The sequence below is a fragment of the Chrysochloris asiatica genome, unplaced genomic scaffold (genome assembly GCF_000296735.1).
Source record: "Chrysochloris asiatica unplaced genomic scaffold, ChrAsi1.0 scaffold00034, whole genome shotgun sequence".
In the NCBI taxonomy this organism is placed as follows: domain Eukaryota; kingdom Metazoa; phylum Chordata; class Mammalia; order Afrosoricida; family Chrysochloridae; genus Chrysochloris; species Chrysochloris asiatica.
Genome location: NW_006408552.1, coordinates 12450697 through 12476762, shown reverse-complemented (window position 1 = coordinate 12476762; position 26066 = coordinate 12450697). Strand labels below are relative to the sequence as shown.

Sequence of the window (26066 nt, the reverse complement as noted above, 5' to 3'; positions counted from 1 at the left end):
TGCTGCATGTGAAGCTTTTAAGCCATTAAAAAGGCTTTGAGCCTTTTCTTGTACTCACCCACTGCCTTCAAGTCGATTCTGACTCAGTGACCCTGTGTAGGGTTTCTGAGACCAAATCTTTACAGATGTAGTCATGTGTTACTTAAGATCTATAGTGCACTTTGTGAAGTGATTGTGTAAACACCATATTATGTACATAAGTCAGGTTCTTGATTACCAGTGTGTGCAAGTTGTAATGATTACATACTGTTTGTATCTAATATCAGTTAGTCATATATGCTTGTCTTAGTATACAGTGTACCTTTCAATACATAAAGAACTTTAAAAACAAACCTGTAGATACATTTAAACATCATTTACATAATGGTAATGTTTTGATGCATGTCGTAAAGTGGTGCTCATTTATTGTTATGAACCATTGTATGTACCTGGAAATTTGAATATCATGACTTTATTGGGGCTGGGACCATGAATGTATGTGTGGTCAAAGATTGCCTGAAGGACATACTACTGTAAATGCTGGAGTCCTGGTGTGGTACTTCAGGTTAATGCGCTGGACAGCAAAGTTGGTTTGAACCGTAGGTCAGCAGGTCAAGCTCACCAGCTGCTCCTCAGAAACCCCATACAGGGTCGCTATGGGTTAGGATCAACTCGGCAGTGCTTAACAACAACTGTAGACGTTGGACTTGTGGTCTCATACTGATTTTTTTGTTTTAACGGAGTGCCATGCATACAGGTGGAACAAAGTTATATGCAAAATGAAGATAATAACCTTGATTGTGTATACCACTTGGTTCCACTGAAAGGTGATTTCTGGAGATGGTTTCAGGTCAGGGTTTTACCTCAGGGCAGTCTCAGCTGATTTAGCCAGTCTGGCCATTTTTCCGACTTTGAATTGCTCCCCTTCTATCCAGAACTACCCATTGTGAATCCCAGTCCGGATGGTAGGTAGTGGTAGCCGGGCACTATCTAGTTCTTCTGATCTCAGGCTGTGGCTCATACAGGCCATTTGTCTTGTAAGACTTGTTCCCTCTCTGAGACTTTGGTGTCCTTCTTAATCTGTTGTTCCTGATGAGTAATTTCATTTTAGATGGCCATTCACAAGCTTTTAAAGCCCTAGGCACTACTGAATTCACTAGGTTCCGAATGTGAACTTTGTTGAAGTAATTGACTGAGTTGTCTGTCCCATGAGACTTCGCCGTATCAGTAGGTGTTTGGTTATGTCCAAGGAGAAGCTATAATTGTGTCTTCTGTGGATGTATGTGCCCACACCTATGTGTTTGTACTCACATGTACTTACAGGTCATTTTGTGCAACAAATGTGCCATTACATAGACAGATGTGATCATTCTTTTGTTTGTCTTTGTTGGTGGCCAGTTTATACATGTCAAATTCTTCAGTACAGGAGAGTCCTCTTGAATACTTCTCAGCAACCTCATTTACTCTGCTCATGTGTTCACTAGATCCACATTTGGTGCCACTTTTCCCATTGCCAAAAATACCAGTTATATATGAACCCCTCCCTTCCCATGGCTTCAGCCAGGCACACGTCTAGTCCTCAAAGTGGTGTCTGTGCTTTCAACACTTGGGACAGATCTTTTACATCAGATCTGCCCAATGTAATTATGCCCTTTGCATCCTTGACGCTTCCATGGGCATTGATTATGCATTCAAGGAAATTGAAATCCTTGGCAAATTCTATCTTTTCTCTGTTTATCATGATGATGTTTATTGGTCTGGCTATAAGCATTTTTCTTTATTTTGATGTGTAATCCATACTATAGTGTTTGATATTCATTAGTAAGTGTTTCTGCTGAATCATGGGATCATTCTCTTTCTAGTTCTAAAGAATGCACCATACCGTTGTCTCCTCAACAGTGGATAAGGGTTCTAAACTATCAGTGCCATTTTAGCTAAGGTGAGGTGGTTTTCCATGTAGTTTTGATTTGCATCTCTCCAGTATAGTCTTATACAGGGTCGCTATGGGTCAGAACCAATTCGATGGCACTTCGCAACAACAACGATAGAGTCTTGAAGTCCTGGTGTGGCACTGTGGGTTAATGCTCTGGACTACAAAGTTGCTTTGAACCGCAAGTTCGGTGGTTCAAGCTCACCAGTTGCTCCTTGGAAAACCCTATACAGGGTCACTGTAAGTCGGAATCGACTTAATGGCACTTAACATCAACAACAAATAGGCTTGGTGTGGCGCTGTGGGATGTGCTGGACTGCAAAGTCGGTTTCAACCGCAAGGTTAGCGGTTCAAGCTCACCAGCTGCTCCTCAGAAACCCTATACAAGGTTGCTATGGGTTGGAACCAGCTCAGTGGCACTTAACAACAATGGTTAATTAATGTGAGCATTTATTCATGTGTTGTTTGGCCACTCGCATGTCCTGTTTGGTGAAGTTTTTTGTTCATGTCCTTGGCCCATGTCTTAATTGGGATGTTTGTCTGTTTGCTGTTGAATTGTTTACATTTTCTGTGCGTTTTAGAGAATAGACCCTTACTAGATAAATCTTTGTTAAAGATTCTCCCCAGTATGTACGTTTTTTACTCTTTTGATAGTCTTTTTATGAGCCTAAGTTTAAAAATTTTATGAAGTTTCATTTATCTAATTGGTCTTCTGCTATTGGTGCGTTTGTTGTGTTTATCGTGCTATTTTTATGAAAGAGTAGGTCTCATAGTTTTCTCTCTGTGCTTTTCCCCAGGAACTTTATAGTTTGGTTTAGCATGTAGCTAGCTCTCTGATCCACATTGAGTTTATTTTGGTGTACAGCGTGAAGTAATGGTCTTGTTTCAGTTTTCTGCCAGTGGTTGGTTACCCAGTTTTGCCAGCAGCCTTCGTTAAAGAGCTGATTTCTCCACCATTGAATGGACTTTGAGCCCTCATTGTGAATTCCTTGTCCATAAGTGGATGGATTGATTTCTAGGCCCTCGATTCTATCCCACTGGTCTGTGTGTGTTGCTGATTATAGTGACTCTGTCCTACGTGTTCATCTAGGGGAGTGTGAAGTCACCTGCTTTATTCTTGAGTGTTGCTTTGCTTGTTTGGGGCTCCTTTTCTTTCCATATATAACGTTGGTCGTTTGTTTCTCTGTCTGGGTAAAGAATGTTACTGGAATTTGTATCGTGATTGTGTTCTGTCTGTAGATCAAGTTAGGTGGTATTGTCACTTCCTGTATGTTAACTCCTCCCATTTATGCCGGCACAAATATTCTGTACTTGGATGTTTTCACTTGTCTTCCTTGGCTATGTCCTTGGTTGTTAAATGTTCGATAGCGACATGGGTATAGGAACCATTTCCCGTCCTGGGCCTGTTGTGGGGAAATTGAAGGCGTAGCTAGGGTGCACACGTCCCCTGATACCCTGTTCCATGTCAGGGGCAGCCCTTTGGGTGCTGGTGAGGGCTGAGAGCCATATGGGGACCAGGCTCTGTAAGACACGTGGGCAGCTGATTCAGAGTTGAGAACAAACCGCAAAGGCCAGGACAAAATGAACCGTATCTGTGGCCATAATGTGGTCCCTGGGCCCTTCTTTCTTGCCTGGGCTCCTCTCCAGTGACCTCCTCTTGTCCACTTGTCAGCTGTGGAGACAAAACTGTTTTCAGGATCTCCTCCTTGGGCTTATGTACCTGTCAGCAGGCCTTTCTCTCCTCTGCGTGTGCATGTCCCTTTGCCCTCTGTGTTTGCTCTCCCCCCGTTCAGGTGATGTGTGGGTCATCTTTTACCTTCCGTGTTGTTGGTGTTTCTGCATGTCTTGGCCATGTTGGCATTGTTGGTGTTAGGAAATGCAAGAGCAAATGTTGTCTTTGCAGGGTGTCCGGCGGCAGAACCCCTCTGAGCATTGGCTCTCCCTGGGTGTTGCTCTGGTCTTGAAAACTGAGGAGCTCGGCATCTTGAGGGCCTGGGTGGGTGGAGTGTCATGAAGTGGGATGTGGCACCCACGTCCGTAGCCCTCTGAGCTGTCTCCCTTGTTGTCTAGACTGGAGCCCTGCTCAGTGCTTTTGTCCAGCTGTGCCACATTTCCACAACGCTGGCAGAGAAGACGTGGGTCCAGCTCTTCCCCAGACTCTGGAAAATTCTGTCTGACAGACAGCAGCATGTAAGTATGTACTTAAAACCCAGCTTAGTGTCTATACCAACACTACAGACAACAGCTGAAAGGTGGAAGGAGTCTGAATTTGCATCAACAGATAAAGAATAAATCCAAGGGGCGACAGATAACGTCTGATGGGAGACAGTCCTGGTCCATCAGCCACGGGGATGCACCATGGAAAGGTGCTGAGTAAAGGGAGCCAGCACAGACTCTACTAGTGGACAGTTCCACACGTGTGGAACAGGCAAATGTAGACAACAAAACTCATTAGTGGTGACCAAGGTGGTGAGAGAGAAGACTGTGTGCCATTTCTTAGGGGCTCTGAGTGTCTGCTGATGGCGGTGGGATGATTTGGAGAAGGATGATGGTGGTGGTCAACAAACCATTAAGGACAAATATACTTAATAGCACTGAATCTTGCATCTAAAGATTGTTGAATTGGTATAAGCTTTGTTATGTAATTTTTTTTAACAGAAAAAAAAAAAAATCTTTCTTTGAAAAAAATGCAGTTACACTATTGATGAGTATTCATGAAAGAAAATAGTCTTGATGGCTTTTCAAAGAGTAAGGGAACTTAATCCAGTAGAGGCTGAGAGAGAGCGGTGGCTTATGGGTTTCTGAAGGAAGGCCTAACGGATGACGTGCTCCTGTCCAGGCACTGGCCGGCGAGATCAGCCCGTTCCTGTGCAGCGGCAGCCACCAGGTGCAGCGTGATTGTCAGCCCAGCGCCCTGAACTGCTTTGTGGAGGCCATGTCGCAGTGCGTGCCCCCGATCCCCATCAGACCCTGCGTACTCAAGTACCTGGGGAAGACGCACAACCTGTGGTTCCGCTCCACACTGGTGCTGGAGCACCAGGCCTTCGAGAAGGGCCTGAGTCTTCAGATCAAGCCCAAGCAGACGACGGAGTGCTACGAGCAGGAGAGCATCACTCCACCGCAGCAGGTGAGGGGCCTGGGTGCAGCCACGTGGTCGTGTCACTGAGTCCCTCCCAGGTGCGCGTCACACTGAAGGGCAGCTTCACAGAAACACAAATTGGGTGCTTGCTGTGTTTCAGGAGATCCTGGACTCCCTTGCTGAGCTGTACTCACTGTTACAAGAGGAGGACATGTGGGCCGGCCTGTGGCAGAAACGCTGCAAGTACTCAGAGACAGCAACAGCCATTGCTTATGAGCAACACGGCTTCTTTGAGCAGGTGCGACTGCCGGGTGAGGTGGTTCGTATCACAGGCTCATGCTGAAATAAGACGGCAACTCTTTTATCAAAAGCATTTGCAAACAGGCCTCCGAGATACAGTCAGGGTTGGATCCAGGGTCAGTGCCGTAAAGTGATAGTCAGGCAAGCCAGCGAGTCCCACGCGTGTTACGGTGTCCCAGTGCCTAGAAGACACTAGACTGTCGTCTAGGAAGTGCACAGTAAATAGTATGATGAAAAAGTGAGAGAGATGGTGAGCATGACTGCACTGGGACACAGAGACAGGAAGTGAGCACACATGGTTGGAAAAACAGCACCCATAGACTTGCTTAATGCAGCATTGCCCCCAAACGGCCATTTTGTTGACCAGAAACAATGCAGTTGCCTGTAAGGTGCAGTTAAAACGAGATGGTCCTGTACCAGATGGATTCACAAGGTTTGTGGGAAAACGGAATGAAATCATGGAATTTTCCCATGGACTTTGTGAAGCCCCCTTATGTTCTGTAAATTAAGGCCCTTTGGGGGCACGTCTTGACATAAGAGAAACTCGTACAGCTCATCATTGTTTTGCTGGTGGGACGCTGTTGGGGTTCTGTTGAGCTGCGTCTAGATGGGCTGTGTTGCATCTTCATAGTGTCATCCTTGTGTCTGGTGGGGGAGGGGGAGGGGGGCACTGAGCTACACAGTTGGTGCCGGGTGGCCCCTGCCATCATCATCACATGGTTGTCTATAGTCTCCCTTGCTTGTGTCCTGGGTGGGGATTCACACCCCTTTCTCCCTTTTTTCTGTTCTCTCGTGGTGGTGAATTGTCTCGGCATAAGCAACTGAGGAGGAGGAGGGAGTGATTCTCCGGGCCTGTGATCTGCCCACCGCAGATCCTCAAGCCGCGGTCACTGGCAATGTGTTTTTCACTTGATGGTGGTTTGAGAGCTTTACCCCTCTTCCAGGCACAAGAATCCTATGAAAAGGCCATGGATAAAGCCAAGAAGGAACATGAGCGGAGCAATGCATCCCCCGCCATTTTCCCGGAATACCAGCTTTGGGAAGACCACTGGATCCGGTGAGCGGACCACCGTGCTGTGCTGGACATATGCAGGGATCAGCTCAGGGAAGCAGTAGCGGCATCTCCTAATAAAAGTCTTTCAGAGGAGACTCGGCCGCTTTACTTAGGGCTTTGGACTTCTTCAAGGAAAGAACAAACGGCTAGGTCTTGAGTTGTTAAAATCATCTTCATGGGCTGTGGAGGGGACGGGGCTTGGTGTCCCTGGCCAGCAGTCTCCTACCGGAGGCAGATGGCGGCCCACCTTCATGTGTGGAAGCTCCCTTCTCCTTGCCTGGTGGTTTCTTGGGATGGGGGAGTGTGTGAGCAGTAGTCTCCCCGCCTGCCCTTTCTGCCTCTGGGGTGTGGCCGTGTGGGTCACTGAGTTGCCCTTTTGCTCCTGACCCTGCAGGTGCTCTAAAGAGCTGAACCAGTGGGAGGCTTTGACGGAGTATGGCCAGTCCAAGGGCCACATAAACCCATACCTCGTCCTCGAGTGCGCCTGGCGGGTCTCCAACTGGACTGCCATGAAGGAGGCACTGGTACAGGTGAGCGCCCTCCACACCCTGTTGATGGGGTGCCCTGTCCGTGGTGGGGGTCCGAGTGGCAGTCAGTGCCTCAGTGCTCTAAAGAAAATTAATGGCGGCTTTTCACTTCGTTTCTGTTGTTGATTTTCCTAGTTAGATACCAAAAAAGTTGTCTTTTCCTGTGGGACCATTGTTGGCGAGCGACCCCCCATTTCTCCCTGTGTGACCTCTTTCCCCTCCAGGTAGAAGTAAGCTGCCCCAAGGAGATGGCCTGGAAGGTGAACATGTACCGAGGCTACCTGGCCATCTGCCACCCTGAGGAGCAGCAGCTCAGCTTCATCGAGCGGCTGGTGGAGATGGCCAGCAGTCTGGCCATCCGAGAGTGGCGGCGGCTGCCCCACGTGGTGTCTCACGTGCACACGCCCCTCCTCCAGGTGAGCCCCCTGTGGGGACTCCAGGCATGGGACGCTAGGGGGCCTGGCTTCACAGGCCCACCACAGCAGCGAAGACAACACCTTTCAGCTGGCCCCTTGGGGAAAGGGTGGCCGGAGCCCAGAAAACAGTATGACGCCTTGTTTTTGCTGCTTCCAGGGGATCCTTGTATGGTGCTGTGGGATAAGTATTTGATCAGAAGGTCAGTGGTTCAAACACAGCAGCTGCTCCTCGGAAACCATATACAGAGTTACTGTGACAACAAGGGATAAAGTCGTCTGTAGTAACCGTACGACTTTGATTTCTGCTTTAGCAGTGTGCTCTAGTGCCCGCCACACTGCCCGCTGCAGTCTTGGGGAGGATGGTGGCGTGCAGTTAATGCGCTCAGTTACTATCCGGAAGATTAGAGATGGCAACCAAGGTGTTTCCAAAAATTCAGCCACTGACAGCCCTACAGAGCCCAGCTCAACTCTGACACACGGGGCGCCTGGAGTCAGAATGGCAGCGCCTGTGGTTTTGTTTCCTGTTAAAATTGCCAGCGTTGTGCTGGGACTCTGAAGACAGCCCACTGCTCCGAGCATTGTCCTGCTTAAGAGTCACCACACCAGTCACCATCCGACTGCTGCGATCTAAGTGCAGCCGCTTCCCCCCCCCCCTTGCGCAGGGCCACACGCACGCACAGGACTATGCTGCTTCCCTCCCCTCTGGTATCTCCAGCACTGACTGCAGCCCAGTGTGTGGCAGGGATTCGGACTTGCCCTTGGTTTCCTCCTGAGGGACCCAGCTAGCTTACTGGTTTTTATCATTCTGTAGTTGCTTATTGAAGTTTGTTGAAGCAATTTATTCCTTATTTTGAGTATTTCCCATGACTACATTCTGGTTTTTCGGAAGGTGTGTATGAAGGTTTGGGATATAACAGTGTCTCTCTAATGCAGGTTCTGTACATTTTTCAGCTTTTTATTAGTAGCATGTCCCCTCCAGAGCCTCTGGAAGTGCAGAGAAAGGTGCCGGGTCCTATAGTTTCTAGACGTGGCTGGGAACCAGTTCAGTAATGACCAGCGGAAACAACAGTGCATACCCATTGGGTCATGCATAAGATTTGACCCACAGCACCACCCAATTTTGACTAAAATGGGTGGCGCTGTGTGCTAACTGTTGGCTTGCTAACTACAGAGTCAGCAGTTCAAACCCATCAGCTGTTCCATGGGAGAAAGTTGAGGTGGTCTCGGAAACCCTAAGGGACAGTTCTCCTCTGTGAATTGGAGTTGAATTAATTCATGGCAGTGGTGGTTTGGTTTGGTTTTCAGGAAACAGGTAGTGGTGCCCCACTCAAATATGGCAGCCAGCAAACGTTCAAAGCAGCACATGTGGCCGCCATATTTGGACCTGATACCACTGCCTGCTGTGCTCAGAACCCGCCACATGAGAGGTCTGGTTGCTAGGCAATGCATAAACTGCTCTTTTTAGCTGTGGCTAAAACATTTTGAAACCTTCTGTTAGCAAAAGCTGTGGTTACATGAGAAGACAGGATGGAATGGCTGATGCATGAGTTTTATGGGATCATCAGCACACCAGTGTTCATTATTGAGGAGCACCCTGTGACGTTTAGAAACTATGTGCTGTGTGGTTCTGACTGGACAGCGGCTTTGGTTTGATTTGGGTTACAGCGAAGCATTGATGAGTCGGTTCCAACTCAGTAACCCTGTACAGGGTTTCCAAGGTTTCAGATCCTTGCAGGAGCAGAAAGCCTCATCTTTCTCTCAACGAGCGGCTGGTGGGCCCAAAGCCGCCGACTTTGTGGTTCACTGTTGATTGTTTATCGTACAGCGCTAGTTATGTGTTTAAAGCATAGAGTAAATAATCTTGACTTAAGTTTTAGGACATGAAATGAAAAGCGGTTATGTTTTTCTTCTCTGCTTTGCTCATGGTGATATTAAGTATTTTGGGGTTCATTTGTTTCTAGACAAGTCCAACTGCATTGAAAGTCCCCAAAACAGCACCACAAACCCATAGCTGAGAGAGAGAGCTCCTCCAGATTCGTAGGTGATACCCACAGTATTTTAAGTCACAGCATTTTGTTTTCACTGTTTACTATTTTATGAATAGAGTTCAATTCAGACAGAGAATTTGAGAAGAGAAAAGGAGTCAAATACTTAAAAAAAAACAAGTGACTAATTTCATTACAGAATAGTTACAGTATACATTTTTTGTGAATACTAATTGTGATGTTTGGGAGCTTCAACGAATTTTTTTAAGATGAGATTCTGCCTTAAAGGGGCTCCCCGCCTGTGGGAGCAGCCATATTCATAAAGGTCGATTAAAAACAGGAGGGAGGCTGGCCCCGTGTAGGCACACAGGAAACATAGGAAGGATTTGGAGAAGGGAGAGATCACTGCGGAAACCCCGAAAGAGGAGCCACAGCTCACGTGGAAGAATGTGTATAGGTAGTGGCTAGGTACAGGAGCTGGTGGTGGCCCAGACTTGGGGTGGACAAGATAACAGTGTAGATAGTTGTACAGGATGTGGTTAGAAATGTAAATACCAACCTCAGAAACTCCCTGGGTGAGGTCAGTGGTTTGTGCTTGGCCATTCAGTGAAAAGTTGGCGGTTTAAATCCACACAGTGGTGCTGTGGAGGAAAGTTGTAGCAATCAACTTCTATACAAATGACAGTCAAGAAGACTCTCTAGCATGGGGTCGCCATGAACCAGAGTAGGCTCAATAGTCCCTAAGAGACCAGCAGGACCCTGGGTTCCAGGAGCTGAACAGGGCTGCAGACGGAGAACAGGTGTTGGTGAAAGGCGAGGCAGACTGAGGCAGGGTGTGTGGTCTGTTCTCACCTCTCACATTGAGATGAAAGACCACATCTGCCTGGTGGCAGAGGGCATGGAAAAGCGTGGTTTTTTTGGGGGTGATCCATGGTTTCCCATCCCCGCAGTAGCCATAGAGTGAGGTGGTCAGGTCAGGGGGGCCAAGGGACGCATGGTGGAGTTGGGGTGGAGAGTAGGAGACAGTGAAGCATGGTGTTGAAGGTACCACGTAAATGGGAGTGCTGTCTTTGCAAACTGAACTGAGAGGTCTTTTCACACATCTCATTTCCTGCTCGCTCCTCCAGTATGTCCGTGCATCTAGCCTGACTATCCATAAAATGCTGATTCTGGAATCTGTGGTGCTTGTTCCTTCCAGGCAGCCCAGCAGATCATTGAACTTCAGGAAGCTGCCCAAATCAATGCAGGTTTGCAGCCAAACAACCTGGGGCGGAACAACAGCCTCCATGACATGAAGACGGTGGTGAAGACGTGGCGGAACCGGCTGCCCATCGTGTCTGATGACTTATCCCACTGGAGCAGTATCTTCATGTGGCGGCAGCACCATTACCAAGGTAAACCACCTGATCCGGCGCGCCCTGTCCCTGTAGTGATGAGGTAAAACCGCTGATCCGGCACGCTCTGAAATCTGCCAGCTATCTGAGTGTTTATGACAACCTCTGACATTTCATGATGGAGTCACCCATGTTGGTAGCACTGAACTCAGTTGTCCTAGAATTTATTCTCAACATAAAACATGAGGAAGGAAGAGAAACTGGAGTCTAACAAAGCAGCGTGCATTTGATTTGCATCTCAGTTTTCATTTAAATCTTGTTGCGAAGCTCTCATTTTCTTTGCTCTTCAGCTATTGTGACTGCATATGAAAACAGTTCTCAGCACGACCCCAGTTCAAATAACGCCATGCTTGGGGTTCACGCCTCCGCATCAGCCATCATCCAGTATGGGAAAATTGCCCGGAAGCAAGGGCTGGTCAATGTGGCTCTGGACATACTAAGTCGCATTCACACGATTCCAACCGTTCCTATTGTGGATTGCTTCCAGAAGATTCGGCAGCAGGTCAAATGCTACCTGCAGCTGGCAGGGGTCATGGGGAAAAATGAGTGTATGCAGGTAAGGTGTGGTCTGTGGTCTCGAATCCACACGATGCATGTGTTTAAGGAAAGACAAAAGTCTAACGTCAGAATTGACGTAAGTGTAAGAAGCCCTGGTGGCGCAGTGAGTTGAGCACTGAGCTACTAGCCCCAAGGTCAGCAGTTCAAATGTACTAGCCGCTCCATGGGAGAAAGATTTCCGTCTCAGAAATCCTGTAGGGTCTCTGTGAGTTGGAATGGACTCAGTGGCTGTGGGTTGGCTGTTTTTTTTTAGATTTGGGTTCCCTTCAGGGAAGTACTAATACAGACCTGGAAGAGGGAAAGCATTCATATTACAGGGTAATATGCTGTTAGTTATTAGCTCTGATTTAGTGATTTCTCTCTAAATACTACTGGATGGACCGTAAGTTCTGATGGTAGGAAGTCTGTCTGTCACACCAGTTTAAAGTGTGTTTGTCAGTCATTTTTAGGGCTTGTTGCTTTGACAAATACGTTTTATGATGTTACTATTGAACCTTTAAAAAAATTTTTTTTCTTTTTAAATAGGGCCTTGAAGTTATTGAATCTACAAACTTGAAATACTTCACAAAAGAAATGACAGCTGAATTTTATGCCCTGAAGGGAATGTTCTTGGCTCAGATCAACAAGTATGTGTGTTTTCGGGGTGGGGGTGGAGGGGGGAGGTAATCGAGAAAGACCAGGCAATGGTCAGGTATGATGTTTGCATCAACGCTCTGCTGTGAAGGTAGCGACTTTCAACAGCTCGATAAGCTATTCTGACATGTGGTGCTGAAAAAGCTTTTTAGAAACAAGTGGCTCACCCACAAAGAACTGTCACTGCCGTGGGCTGCCCTTGCCCCCTCAGGCCTGCCGTTTGGTGCCACTGGTCCTTTCAGGGTGATAAGTAGGCTGACCTCTGGGCCTTGTGAATGCTGTGGGACCGGCACACGCCTGTCCCAGAGCTCAACAGCGGAGCTGCTGGCCCACCGATCTGCCCACAAGGCTCAAACATTTACCCTGAAACCCTTCACAGAAAAGGGTTGCCGGTACCCTCTTGTAGGGAAATAAACACCAGCTGACATCTTATAAAAAGTCTTATACTTACAGAATTGCTGACTGTTGACATGCGCAGAGCATTCACGCCCACATAGCTGACATTTGTAGCTGGTTTTTTTAAATTAGGTGATTTTATCAAGATAAAGCGGTTTTGTCTTTTTCATTGTTTTGATGAAGTACAGTTCACACAACCAACACCCACCATTTGGAAGTGGATGTTTTTCGTTTGTCCATCACACTAGCTAATTATGGAACACTTCCATCACTTCCAAAAGAAACTGATACCTTTTAGCATTCGTTCTTTCTCCAATCCCTCCCCTGCCCCAGGTAGCCACTGAGTTCCTATGTCTCTGGATTTGCCTGTTTTGACTTTTCATTTCTATGGAAGCATTGCTACCTGGCCTGTTCACTTGGCTCATCTGATGTAGCATCTGTCGGTACTTTATTCCTGTGTGTGCTTCATTGTATGACTATCCCACGTCTCTTCTTTCTTGATGGATTCTTGGGTTGTTTCCATCTTTTCACTATTGTGGATAATTCTGCAGTGAACATGAGCAGTTAAGTATCTGCCTGAGTTCCTGTTTTCCCTTTTTTGAGGGCTTCATACCTAGGGTTGGAAATGCTAGCTCGTATTACAAGTCTCTCCTAGAAGTAGTACAGTCAGAGTGCTCTTTAGACTTTGTGTCATGTTCTTTCAACGTTGTTGGGTGGCCTCAGTCCTTGGAAAATGGCATCATGCTTGGGAGATGGTCATCAGTAAAGAGGAAGACCCTCAGAGTAGACTCTGACACTGGCTTAAATATGAAGGGCTACAAAATGTTCGTGGAAACATGAACACTACTATTGGGAGATGGAGTCCTGGTGCGATGCCATAAGATCAGCACTAGACCCCAAGGTCGGCGGTTCAAACCCACTAGCTTCTCCTCGGAAACCGTAACCAGGGCTGCTATGAGTCGGAACCGATTCAATAGCGCTCGATGTGAACTTAACAAATCCTGGGGATAACGCAGGACCTGGTGGGGTCCTGGGAGTCAGAATTGACAGCAGCATCATGCTCAGTCGAGTTTGGAGTTTGTGTCTTTCAAAGGATCAGCCCTTTTAATTGAGGTAACTAGTTTTTTGGTACACATTTTTTGAAACTTTACTAAAAAGCTTTTTTTATGCTTAATTTCTTAAAGGTCAATAAGAATATTCCTCTTTTCATTTCTCTTCCGAGTAATTTGAGTTTTGTTCAGTTTTTCTTAGTCCAGCTAAAAGGCTGTCTTTTTCATTCTTTTCAAAGAACTAACTTTTGGTATCATAGATACACTTATTTTTTCCTATAGTTCATGTCATTGATGTCTGCTCTGATCTTTTCTTCTACTTGTTTACAGTTTTCTTTTTAAGGTGGAAACTTCGATTTTTGACTCACGGTCATCTTTTAATATTTTGTTGTTATGTGCCAATGAGTCAGTTCCAACTCATAGCGACCCTCTATAGGGTTTCTGAGAGTAGTTAGTGGATCTGAACTGCTGACCTTGGGCCACAGCAGGGCTCTTTCAGTATAGACAATTTAATATAGGTCTCAAAAAATGAAAAGTAGAATTACCATACAACCCAGCACTTCTCCTTTTTGATATGAAACCAAAAGATTTGTGCCTACCTGGTTGGTGCAGCCTTGTTCACAATAGCCAACAGGGCAGTGGGTTAGCAGAATGTGGCACATGCATGCAGGGGAGATTGTTCCACCATAAAAAGGGATCACGTACTCATTCATGGGGCCACATGGATGGAGCTTGAAAACATTGTGTCCAATGCTTTTGTAAAGATGTCAGCTCTGCTCCCTGACAAATGGATATATTTACGTGAAATATCCACAATAACTCATGAGATTATGACCTGTGATTACCTGTCAGGCCTGGAACTGGACTTCACTCTTTCCGTCAAACTGAGCCAGAAAATAGGCCTATGTGGTGTACCCAGGGAGGTACACACATCTCAGAGCAGTCAACTCTCTGAGAGCCAAAGGGGATAGCATTTGTTCAGGGACAGAGTAGGTGGAGATAGGAAAGGAGGGGAGGAATGAGAACACAGGGAGAGGGAATGGGAGAAGCAGTCATATTGTGGGACCTACGGCCAACATCACAGATCAGAACATGTGTGCATCATCAGGGGGAAATCCTGTTCAGTCTCTAAATTTCACCTGAATTACAATAGAAAAATAAATAACCCAGAGTAAGCAAACCCAGAGAGATCTGAAGGGACTGGGGTTCTCTAGGGGCTGAGGGAGGGCCAGTGGGAAGTGGCCGCTTTAATGGGCACTGGTGTTCCTCTGAGTGGTGACCCTTTTGGAACTTGATGGACCTGAGAAGCATATCCCACCAAGGTGTTTGTTTTGGGTTGGTCCCTGTCATCTCTCAGGTCTGAGGAAGCCAACAAGGCCTTCTCGGCGGCGGTGCAGATGCACGATGTGCTGGTGAAAGCCTGGGCCATGTGGGGCGACTACCTGGAGAACATCTTTGTGAAGGAGCGGCAGCTGCACCTGGGCGTGTCTGCCATCACCTGCTACCTGCACGCCTGTCGGCACCAGAATGAGAGCAAATCCAGGAAGTACTTGGCCAAGGTGAGTCTGGGCAGCCATCCATGGCTCCTGAGGCCTGGCTTGGTGATGATTTAATAACCCATCCACTCTTAGCTCTGAGTTCCCACGGCTCCCCAACCTCCCTTCCATAGTTCTTGGTCTTAGTGTGTTTCTTACTTGTGTAAATAGACACAACAAAGCATTCCCCAGTCAGCGGTTTCTGTATATAGATGTAGTCATTAACATCAGCACACCCTCCCGATCCTTCTCCAGAGCAGTTCACCACACTACCCTGAATTCAGTGACCCTAAGCAAGGGCTCCCCTTCCCCTCCTCTCCCACCTCTGAGAACACATGAAGCTGTGGTTTCAGCTGTTGGGTTGTTTGATGTAAGCGCCTTGTTTGTACACGGCCTGCTCTTGTCGAGGTTCTCTCATGATCTGGCATTGCATCCTTAGCTGCAAAAACTACGTCCCAGGATTGTGCATGTGACAAATGCTGGGCCACAGTCAAGAGTGTGGGATCACAGGGTGTGTGGAGGGAGAGCGTAGGGTAGTTCTCTGCAGGGTCATAGTCCCACAGTGGCCTGCGAACAAGTCAGCACTTGTGAGAGGTCACAGTGACCTCCCTGGTCACTGCTGGTCTTTCCCCCCACAGACCCCCTGCACAGGGCCGGGTAATTATGTGCTCACAGATGACTGCCCACTTGATGTCAAATTCTCTTCCCCTTCCTCCCAAGAATCGGATGAACCTGCCCTGGTGGTGTTGCTGCAGAAAATCTTGCTTCTGTACACTTGAGAGTTTGGATTTTTTCGAATTCCCTGAATCGATGTCAGATTATGGGGTATACATCAGCAGTTAAGCATCCAGCTTCTAACTGAAAGGTTGCCTGTTCAAACCCACCTAGTGTCTCTACAGGAGAAAGACCTGGTGATCTGCTCCTTTCAAGATGTCAGCTTGGCTTTGTCACATGGGGTCACTGTAGGTCAGAGTTCACGCAGTGGCCCACAACAGCATAGACTAATCGGTCCGCTGCAGTGAGACTGTCTTAAGTGCCCAGTCCCAACACTGCTGACTTGTCGGCACGCTCCATGGCTGCCTAAGCTGAGGGTGGTAGTCATCAGGGATATTCAGCAGAACTCTTTCTTGCATTTTTTTTGGTGAGAAAGCACACATTTTGAATTGGCAGGTGGGGCAGGCCCTGGCCTTTTGGCAGCATAACATCATTGGGCACCTGGCAGCAGAGATTTGGATCTGTTAGTGGTCGTCACTAACGATGACGTAAAGCATCTAAAGTCAAACAACATTCAGACCCTGTTTTTCTTCTTGAAACGTTTTTTGTTAGTTCTCGAGGTACTGTGTTAGCCTCCTTATGGTTTCCCACTTGTCAGTGAAACTATGTATTATTTCAGTGTCTGAAGAAAGTCACTGGAATGCGGCCCTCAGGATTCTCATTCAGCTCTAGAACTTTCCTTTCTGTTTTAGGTGTTGTGGCTTTTGAGTTTTGATGATGACAAGAACACGCTGGCCGACGCCGTGGATAAGTATTGCATTGGTGTGCCTCCCATCCAGTGGCTGGCCTGGATCCCGCAGCTGCTCACCTGCCTGGTTGGCTCCGAGGGCAAGCTGCTGCTGAACTTAATCAGTCAGGTGGGAGCAAGGGCCGCACCTTCATCCTCACACGGCTCTCCTGCCTCTCGTCTTCCTGCTTTCCAGAAAGAAAACACGTGCGCAGTGTTGAACATGATTAGACATTTATTTGAATGTTGGGTGGCACTTGGTGTTAAGTGCAGTCCTGAGTTGGGGAAGAGACTCGGTTGGTTGTAATGCAGTATCTGATAAAAGATGAAGGTGTGGAGTTTTAAGGTCTTTGTTGCTTTCCACACATTCTGTTAAAATGTAAGATAACTAAATGGCCTCTCCAAGAGTGCATCTGACTCTGGTGCCCAAAGCTTGCTTTTCAGGCCCGCTTTTTAGAGGATTTGTAGAGAATTGAACTGACCCCTAATTGTGGTGGTTACCTTTCACAGCTCCTCTAAGGCCGGAGATTATGTGGACAGGAGTTGGGGTTGGGGAACTGGACACACTGTTAGGAGGGGGGCTCAAGAGGTTCATGGGAAAATGGAATTACAAGAGGAACAAACTTTTGGAAGCCCCCTCTTGTATTTGGGAAGGGCTCAGAACGACCCCCTCCTGTGAAAAGGGTAGAGAGGAAGGCCCCAAACCGTGGACATGTGGCATGGTTGGGTCTGTGACTGCAGTAGCCCCGATTGCACTCACAGAGACAATAGCAGCGCTGATGTAACTGGTCATGAGTGAGGTGGTCACGCTGCACGCGGTTCTGTGTAATTTCGCTCTTTACGTGCGGTACGTCATCTGTGTGGGACTCAGGAGGGCTGAAGTTGGGCTCTGGGTCCTGTCAGGGTGAAGGTGGAGCCCATCACCCACAGCAGTTACCCTGTGGTCACAGGCGATCCCTCCCTTAGGTCTGTGTGCACATGTCAAAGGGCCAGGAGCCAGGAAACCCTCGTGTAGTAAAAACGGTGTCTCTTACCTTTGTGGACGCTGCTCTGGTCTCCTTGCTACAATGGGCCTGGCTGTGGGTGAGCGAGATCCATTCCTAGTCCCCATGCAGTGTTCCTGTTGTCGAGACTGAGGGGTGCTCTTAAAGAGTCAAATTGTGATCTGTTACAAGCGGTCCCTGGCAGAGACGCTGGGACACCCGAGTTTGACCTTACAGCCAGACTAGCTGTCCTGCCCGCCAGCTAGTCAGGCCTCGAGTGCCAGGTCCCCGGTGCCAGGCTGCCTTCCTGCTTATTGACTTGGTGTTGGTTTTGTAGAAGCATCTATGGGCTCTGACCATGGCTCCATCGTGTCTCTGAGCAGGTTGGACGCGTGTATCCCCAAGCCGTCTACTTCCCCATCCGGACTCTATACCTGACTCTGAAGATCGAACAGCGGGAGCGCTACAAGAGCGGTACGTGCCGGGCAGCTGAGCGTGACCTCTGAGTGAAGTCCCTGGGTGATGGGATCCACTAAGTAGGAAAAACAAGCACCTCTGTCAACTACAGAAAATTAGGAAGTTTAATGCACTTCATTAGTTAGACTACAGAAGCTACTCCATGTATCTCTCGTTTCCTTTATGAGGAATATTTTCAGTTGTCAAAAGAATTGGAATATGAAGTAAGTTTAGTAGATGTTTATAAAAATAATGTAAGACTTGGAACAGTCTCCTAGTAAGTAAATTCACAGTGTAGCTCAGTGGCTAAGCATGGCACTTTCCAAACAGCCAAAGAACCATTTGCTTGCTTCCCCAGGTTTCAGCCCCGAGACGCTCTTCTTAAGCATGTGGCTTTGGTCACTGGTCACATTGGCAGCGAGTGGGTTAGCGGATTGTACAACTTGCTTCAGCTTAACCTCACAGCACACCTCCTTAAATAGATTCACATCGTCACTAAAAGTAGGCCGGAGAGGAGGACACAAGGGGGAGTCTAAATAAGCTCTGTTTCTGTAGAGGAGTGGTACTTGCTATGTGGTTTGGCTGTTGCCAGTGAACGGTGTGTTTTGTAGACTAGCTTGTTGGAGACTCTCTGAGCTGTGGTAGGTAGCACATTCAGCCTCTAGTAACAAGGAGTGACGGGACAGTCTCGCAGGCATCTCATTGGAAAGCCCCCCACATTCAGAGGTTGAGTACAGTGAACGCGGGTGTGCCCCTTCTGGGATGCACGCGTCAGCACCGTGCCACGTTTCCTTTCTTACCTCGAGGGTGTAGGTGACCACGCCCATGGTCCCCGAGCGAGTGGCGGGCTTGCTGTGCCGCCCGCGCTGGGGCGTGGTCGGTGTGGCGCTGACGTTGGCATTGTGTGTGTTGCTCTCAGATTCTGGACAGCAGCAGCCCAGTTCAGTGGGTAACCAGTCCCATTCTGCATCAGATCCAGGGCCCATAAGAGCCACGGCCCCCATGTGGCGCTGCAGCCGAATCATGCACATGCAGCGGGAGCTGCACCCCACGCTGCTGTCGTCCCTGGAGGGCATCGTTGACCAGATGGTCTGGTTCCGCGAAAACTGGCATGAGGAGGTACTCGTGGGAGAGGGACCACCGGCCAGCTGGGCGATTCGGTACCCCTGCCCCCGAACACGCGTGTGTCAAGTTGACACTTAAAAAGCTGGAGCTTTGCTTGGCTCAATGCCATGAGCTTAGTCACTGACTGCCACCCGGGGCCTGAGCGGGGAGGGGGCCCCGCAGTGAATCCCTGGGACGGTCCTTGTCTCAGCAGCCCAGCCAGGTCCAATCAGGCTTGGATTGCCCAGATGCTGATTTGGGGTGGGGGTGGACCAAGGGGCCATCGTCCATTTATGATGAGGGGGCTTCAAAAGTTCATGGGAAAGCTCTGTCATCTTTGACTTACGTGACTTCACAGACTTGTTGACACTCCCTCGTGTTACTGGGGATGTTATGGGTAAAGCTAGCCGAGCACCAGGCTTCTTGCTTAGCCACCAGGCAGGTGTACACATGACAAGATGTGGTGGTGGTTTGCGAGGAGATGTGCTCTGAGCCCTGGGAAGCTGCACTGTGAGGAACGCCAGGGTGTGAACACACCGCCCTGTGTTGGGTGGGCACGGTAGTGGCCCGTGGTGATGGGACTTTGCAGACGGGGGCGTTTTGGTGGCTCTGGCATCAAGACCATCTCCTGACACCTGTGGATTCTCCACAGGTCCTCCGGCAGCTTCAGCAGGGCCTGGCCAAATGCTACTCGGTAGCGTTTGAGAAAAGTGGAGCCGTGTCTGATGCCAAGATCACCCCACATACTCTGAACTTTGTCAAGAAGCTGGTGAGCACATTTGGAGTGGGCCTGGAGAATGTGTCCAACGTGTCCACCATGTTCTCCAGCGCAGCCTCGGAGTCTCTCGCCCGCCGGGCGCAGGCCACGGCCCAGGACCCCGTCTTCCAGAAGCTGAAAGGCCAGTTCACAACGGGTGCGTTTGCGTCTCTCGCTGTTGTCGGTCTGAGGTGTCCTCGTTGCCATGAACAAGCCGCTCCAAGTCGGGGATTGTCTTTTCCAGCCGGGTCACTCTTGCCCTCCCTCACCCTGTCTTTTATGTGGTTTGGTGGGAGCCAGTGTAAGGTGTGGTCTAGGGGTTCAAGAATGTCAGGTGCTCTGTGAGAGGTATGAGCTTGGGGTGGCTGCTGGTGGAGAAGCGACAGGGAAACTATTTTCTGTAGGTGTCACGCCTTTGCTGAGACCCACAAGATCTCTGGCCTTGAATCTTTCATGTATGTGTATCCTAGCTGGAGTCTCTCCATCTGTCCTTAGGGTCTTAGCCACCCCCCACACTGGCAGAGGAGCTGGTGCTCTTGGGCGGTTGAATGCCAGGTACCCAACCAGGCATTCCGACGCGTGAGTGCAGGTTCCAGTCCTGAAAGTGACTGTCATCTGGGATCTGATTGGCTAGTAAAATGTCCCCAGGCTAAAGGAGGCTTACTGAGTATATATCACTGACTCTTGAAACGGCCAGTCCCTGCCCCAGGCCTCCCTCTGGGCCTGGTTCCATTCTGTTTTGCAGGGGGAAGCGGAGGGGGTAGTATGTGGGGCTGACTGCAGTCAGATTTCTGGTTCTAAACTGGCGGACACCGCCATCCTTGTCTTTCCGTGCAGGTCCACCTGTTCTGCAGAGGAGATGGGTAGAGAGGCTGTGTCCCTGCTGGGCTGTGAGGAGGGGAGCCTGGCAGTGGGTTGGTGCGGCTGGTGCCAACCTGGGTGGGATCTGAGGATGCGAGGCCTTCAGACCTGCTGACACAAGGCCTGGAGAGCGTGGCCTCCATTCCTTACTTAGTCAGCTCTCTGGACTGATTTCTGGACAGGGTCCTCTGCTTTCCCAACCTGGGACCAAGAGGAGCTTAACTGGGAGGGACTGATCGCTTTTCAGGGAGTTTTGATTAGACCGCGGACAGCTCCCTGTGTCAGGATCTGAGAAGTGCCTGGAGTTTCATTGTTGTCAATTCAGTCTCTTGCCACCTCATTCCATCGTGGAGGGCTGAGTACCCTCCAATGGGCCTTTTCTCTTTAAGTCCTCATCATTGGTTATTGTTCAGGGCGGTGCTGCCCGGCAGCTGTGAGCCAGGACCTTGAGGGGCCTTTGTTACGGGAGTGAGGCCATTGCTCACAAACTCCCGGTGCCTTTCCAACTGGCCGCCTCAGCTGTGGCCTTGCAGGAGGAACGGGGTTCCATGTGGACCAGGCAGCGAGAGTGAGGCCCAGACGGTGGCTTCTCTTGGTTCTGCAGTTTGAACGTCCACTGTCCACTGGAAGCCAGGGACTAAGTGGTTGCTTCATTTGTGGACTCAGAGGTGGTTGGGGTGAGCAGTAACTGACTTGTGAAGTTGCCCAAACATTTAAAAGTGGGTTTCGCTGTGTTTGTTTTGAAGATTTTGACTTCAGTGTTCCAGGATCCATGAAGCTTCATAATCTTATTTCTAAACTGAAAAAATGGATTAAAATCTTGGAGGCCAAGACAAAGCAACTTCCAAAATTCTTCCTCATTGAAGAAAAATGCCGCTTCCTGAGCAATTTCTCGGCACAGACTGCTGAGGTGGAAATCCCGGGGGAGTTCCTGATGCCAAAGCCTACGCATTATTACATCAAGATCGCTCGGTGAGCAGGGTGCCCTGAGGGGGCGACTCGCAGGGTTTGTTTCCTTCTCGGTCAACAGCAGAGCAGAGCCAGAAGGTGCTAAAATTATGTGGTATTTATAAAAAGTGCTTCAATGGGCCTTCCCGGACAGACAGGCCTGGGTTTCCAAGTCAGGCTGTTCGTAAACAGCCGGGATTGGTGAGGGGGTGTGGGCAAGGGGCTGGGATCCCTACACTGGCTTCTTGGGGAGGGTGTGGTCACTCCACCATGCCCCAGAGGATGGTCCTGCCCGACACTTTGTACCTGAGTTCCTAGTGTCCCATTCTCAGCCCTGATGTTCGACTCTGGGGTACGGTTTCCTTGATGCTCTGGTGTCGTCTTCTCCCCACTTTGCGTTTTCCCTCTGATGGGTTTTCTGCCCTGCATCATGGAACAAAAACTGATTGCAGCTTCTCATGTGTCAGAGTAGAACTACATGCTGTAGGGTTTTCAGTAGCTGATTTTTCACAAGTTGATTACCACCAGGCTTTTCTTCGGCGGAGACTCTGGGTGGGTTTCCAGTTAGCAGCAGGGCAGGTTAACCTGCTACAGCACCCAGGGCCTTCTAAGTTGTAAGATGTTGCTGTGCTGCCTGGCGGCTCAGTGTTAGAATTCTCACCTTCCAGGTGGGAGACCTCACGTGCAGCCCCCATCTGACAGTGGAGGTTTCTGTTGCTGGCTTGACGGCCACAAGCACAGCACTGGAGGTGCCGTCAAGTCGTTCCCGATTTGTAGCTGGTGCATGTGAACCATTGACCTTGCAGTTTGGCAGTCCAGAGCTTACTCCGCAGCACAGCATTTACCCCTTACTGGATTGCCCCATGTGGTCGTGGTTAGAACAGGGTTCCCGTGCCACGCTGAGCCTGTCTGTTGCCGCAGGTTCATGCCCAGGGTGGAGATTGTGCAGAAGCATAACACCGCTGCGCGCAGGCTGTACATCCGTGGGCACAATGGCAAGATCTACCCGTACCTTGTCATGAACGACGCCTGCCTGACCGAGTCACGCCGGGAGGAGCGTGTGTTGCAGCTGCTGCGCCTGCTCAACCCCTGCCTGGAGAAGAGGAAGGAGACCACCAAGAGGCACCTGTTCTTCACAGGTGAGCATCGGGCTCTTGATGTCCAGGCGCCACACTGAGACTCCACAAAGCAGGTACTCTGGGTGCCAGCTGTGGGGTGCAGCCCGTGGGTTCCTTCTGAGTTTGCTTCCAGGAGGGCATTCAAGACAAAGGGCAGCGGGTGACTGGGAGCTAAGAAGTAGCAGGCCTGTAGGAAGCCTCCCATAACTGCATTGTCACGGATGTTTGTGGGTCATCAGTTTCTGTTTGTGCTGGAGACACAGACCAGAGCCCTGAAATCCCCAGCGCTAACACATCTCAGCGCTGTTGTGGAGACTGGGGCCCAATGCCACACCTGCCCTCTGGTCCCATTAGGACCTCTGATAGCCAAGGTGTAGTCCAGCCATTTTGACTTTAACCCTTGAGGTTGATTTCCCAACTTAAATATAGTCAAAAGCACCAGCAGGGCTAGCTTGGGATGTAGCCTCGCCAGCTGTGTGCATCTGGCAGGTACACAAGCCCAGCTCTGGATGACAGAGCAAGTGTCTGTTTTTCTAAAGAAATTCACTCTGGATGATGGTGTAAACACAAGCCCTGGGGGTGTTGTGGGTTGACGAGGCTGTGACTGTCACCGTCTGTCAGAAGCCGGTCACTCCGGGCCCTCACAGCCCACACAGAAACCAGGGGAGGTCGCTCAGAAACCCACTCTGGCCAGACTCAGTTTTGCCACCATCTTGAAATCTCTCAGATCCTAACTTGACACCCGAGAGGTGTTGCCTTGAGCTATCTGCTCCATAGAGTGTTTATCTCGGTGGTCCACAGGGACCAGACAAGGGTAGGCCTGTCCCTGTTCTCTTCTTCCTATGACGTCCTCACATTAGGCTGCTCTGAGTTCTCACATCACTGACCAGCACCTCGAACTGCGCAGGGAGAGAGATGAGCGGTACTGACCAAATTCATTTCTGGGTGAAGCTGTCATTTTGGATTCAGTCACTGTTCTCCTAATACTCCCAGGGACCACCCACAGCTGTTCTCTAGGCCACCGTGAAGCTGGAGAGTGAGACTCCTCCCGTGGAAGGCCCATTGTTCCCGCCAGGTGTCGGCCTCCTCTCCTCAGCCTCCAGGAATTGCCCAGAAGGTGATGATGACTCTGTCCTTTCTCTTCCTCCTCCGCAGTCCCCCGTGTCGTGGCCGTGTCCCCACAGATGCGCCTCGTGGAGGACAACCCCTCCTCCCTTTCTCTGGTGGAGATCTACAAGCAGCGCTGCGCCAAGAAAGGCATCGAGCACGACAACCCCATTTCCCGCTACTACGACAGACTGGCCACGGTGCAGGCACGGGGAACCCAGGCCAGCCACCAGGTACTCGGGTGGGCAGGGAGCTTACCAAGGGCTTCACGCTGTTGCTCTTCTGTGTTAGTGCTTTGATGGCAAGTCCGATACACAGTGTGCAGTCTCGGGGATGTGTGAGGTGAAGTGACTCTGAGTGACCGCTGGCTGGAGTCCTGGAGTGGCACTGTGGGATAAGCTCTGCTCCTCGGACACCCTGTTCAGAATTGATTAGATGGCTGATTAGACAGATGAGTCCTGGTTTTGTACTGTAGGATAAGCACAAGGTTGATAGTTCAGACCCACCAGCTGCTCCTGAAAACCCTGTACAGGCTGGCTGTGAGTCGGAACCAATGTGCCAGCACACAATAGTGATTTGGCATCTGGTCTTGGTAGTGGGGTGGCTTTTGCTGTAGGCGGTTTCCCACCAGACAGGGTGCAAGTGAGAGTCTCACTGTGTGGAGGTGCTGACAAGAGCCCAGGCAGACCCCAGAGACACTGCAGGGTCTGCCCCGACCACCCACAGCCACACACATAGCACAGTCAGGTAGTGTTTGGGGCCTTAGTCCATCGACGAGTGTGTTTATGCCAGGCCAGACTGTTGTCGGCCCGATGAACACTTGAGATGGTGAGAGTGGCCACGCTGCACATTGTCCCGATGGTAGAAAACGCACCCATAGCAGCGCGCAGAGTGGCCAAGCACAGTGAAGACGAGGCATGCCGTCCAGAACGGCGCCCTCCTAGTTCGTCTCGTTACTTTTTCCTGTTGTCCTTCACGCTTTCCTCTTTAACACTTTCCCTGAAATATAACTCGCATCTCGTGCACGATTCAGTGTGCTTTCGTCCATTCAGACTGATGGTACATTAGCACTGCTGCCTAACTTCCGAATGTTTTCATCACCCCACAGAGAAGCCTGAGCCCAGCATAGCATCCACTCCCCGTTTTTGGGTTTTTTTTCCTGCCCTACAAGCTACCCTCAGTCGTCTGTCTGCTGGGTTTGTCTGCTCTGGGTACTTCCTGTAAACAGAACAACACAGAATGCAGGTCATGTGACGGGTTTCTATCATGTCTCACAGTGTGTTCAAGGTTCCTCCTTGTTAATTTGATGCTTTCATTGCTGAACAAGATTCCATTGTGTGAAGACGCCACATTTCATTATCTTTTCATCTGCTGATGAATGTTTTTGATTATTTCTACATTGGGGCTATTAAGAGTAATACTAATGCATCAAATTTGTTATTCAAATGATCTCTAAGTTCAGGTGGGATATATTCAATGTCATGTTTTGGCTCTCCTAGACTTGTTTTAATTTTCTTCCAGCTTCAGCCTGAAATTTCATCTGAGTAATTGATCTGTTCCACAGTCTGCCCTGACCTTGTTTTGGCTGAGGATAGGGAGCTTTTCCACCATCTCTTTCCACAGTTGTAGTCAATTTGATTTCTGGTACTCCATCTGGTGAGGTTCATGTGTACAGTTGTCTTTTATGTTGTTTTAAAAAGGTATTAACAACGTTGGTCTTACAAAATTATGTCTAATTCCAGCGTCATTTCTATCACCAAGGCCATATTTTCCAACTACTAAGTCCTTCCTCTTTATTTCCAACCTTTGAATTCTAATCACCAGTAATAATCAATACATCTTTTTTTGTTTTTTAAATGTTTTATTGTGAATTATGTGATAGTTTAAGTGGGAGAACATTAGTTTTACATTCATTCTATTGTATATCATCTCATTGCCATGGTTACCAGTCCCCTCTATGCAATCCTTCCCCCGTACCCTTCAGGTCTTCAGCACGGTCGCTCTCTCTCTCTGGATCTAAAGTCTCCAGTTGCTCCATCGCTCCACGTCATCATCTCTGGCTCCAGTTCTGGCATCACTGCTTCTTTGGGTAGGGTCCCGCTCTCTGCTCTTCTCCCTTGATGGTTCTAGGGACCTCTGCTCCTAGACTGAAAAGTTAATCCCTCCCCTCCTTGCTGTAAAACGTCTACCTCTACATTTCCAACCTTCACAATCAGTCCTGATAACAATTATTCACTATTGTATCACAAGAGACCCATCTGCTTTTCATTGCATCAGCCTCACCTAGTCAGATTGAATACTACTCACTAGAGATTCTACCTTCCTCCAGGCCCTCTGGATCTAGGTTCCCTCTTGAAAGCTTGTAAGCCAGTCACTTCTTGCCTTTGTAGCCCCCC

General features: G+C 49.2%; 1 protein-coding gene across 2 annotated transcripts in view; it reads left to right on the top strand.

The window, feature by feature from the left end:
- TRRAP (transformation/transcription domain-associated protein) overlaps window positions 1–26066 on the top strand; it is a 111106-nt gene that overhangs the window by 75710 nt on the left and 9330 nt on the right. Inside the window, exons 51-67 of one of the 2 annotated variants that reach the window (XM_006859748.1) lie at window positions 3980–4099; window positions 4749–5036; window positions 5149–5286; window positions 6233–6345; window positions 6737–6872; window positions 7094–7285; window positions 10469–10664; window positions 10955–11220; window positions 11748–11848; window positions 14658–14859; window positions 16302–16466; window positions 17703–17793; window positions 18749–18894; window positions 19532–19793; window positions 21244–21469; window positions 22367–22584; window positions 23719–23903. In XM_006859748.1, coding sequence (XP_006859810.1) covers window positions 3980–4099; window positions 4749–5036; window positions 5149–5286; window positions 6233–6345; window positions 6737–6872; window positions 7094–7285; window positions 10469–10664; window positions 10955–11220; window positions 11748–11848; window positions 14658–14859; window positions 16302–16466; window positions 17703–17793; window positions 18749–18894; window positions 19532–19793; window positions 21244–21469; window positions 22367–22584; window positions 23719–23903 — 3045 coding nt within the window. Of the gene's footprint in view, window positions 1–3979; window positions 4100–4748; window positions 5037–5148; window positions 5287–6232; window positions 6346–6736; window positions 6873–7093; window positions 7286–10468; window positions 10684–10931; window positions 11221–11747; window positions 11849–14657; window positions 14860–16301; window positions 16467–17702; window positions 17794–18748; window positions 18895–19531; window positions 19794–21243; window positions 21470–22366; window positions 22585–23718; window positions 23904–26066 lie in introns of both variants that reach the window. The other variant, XM_006859747.1, reaches the window with a different exon arrangement.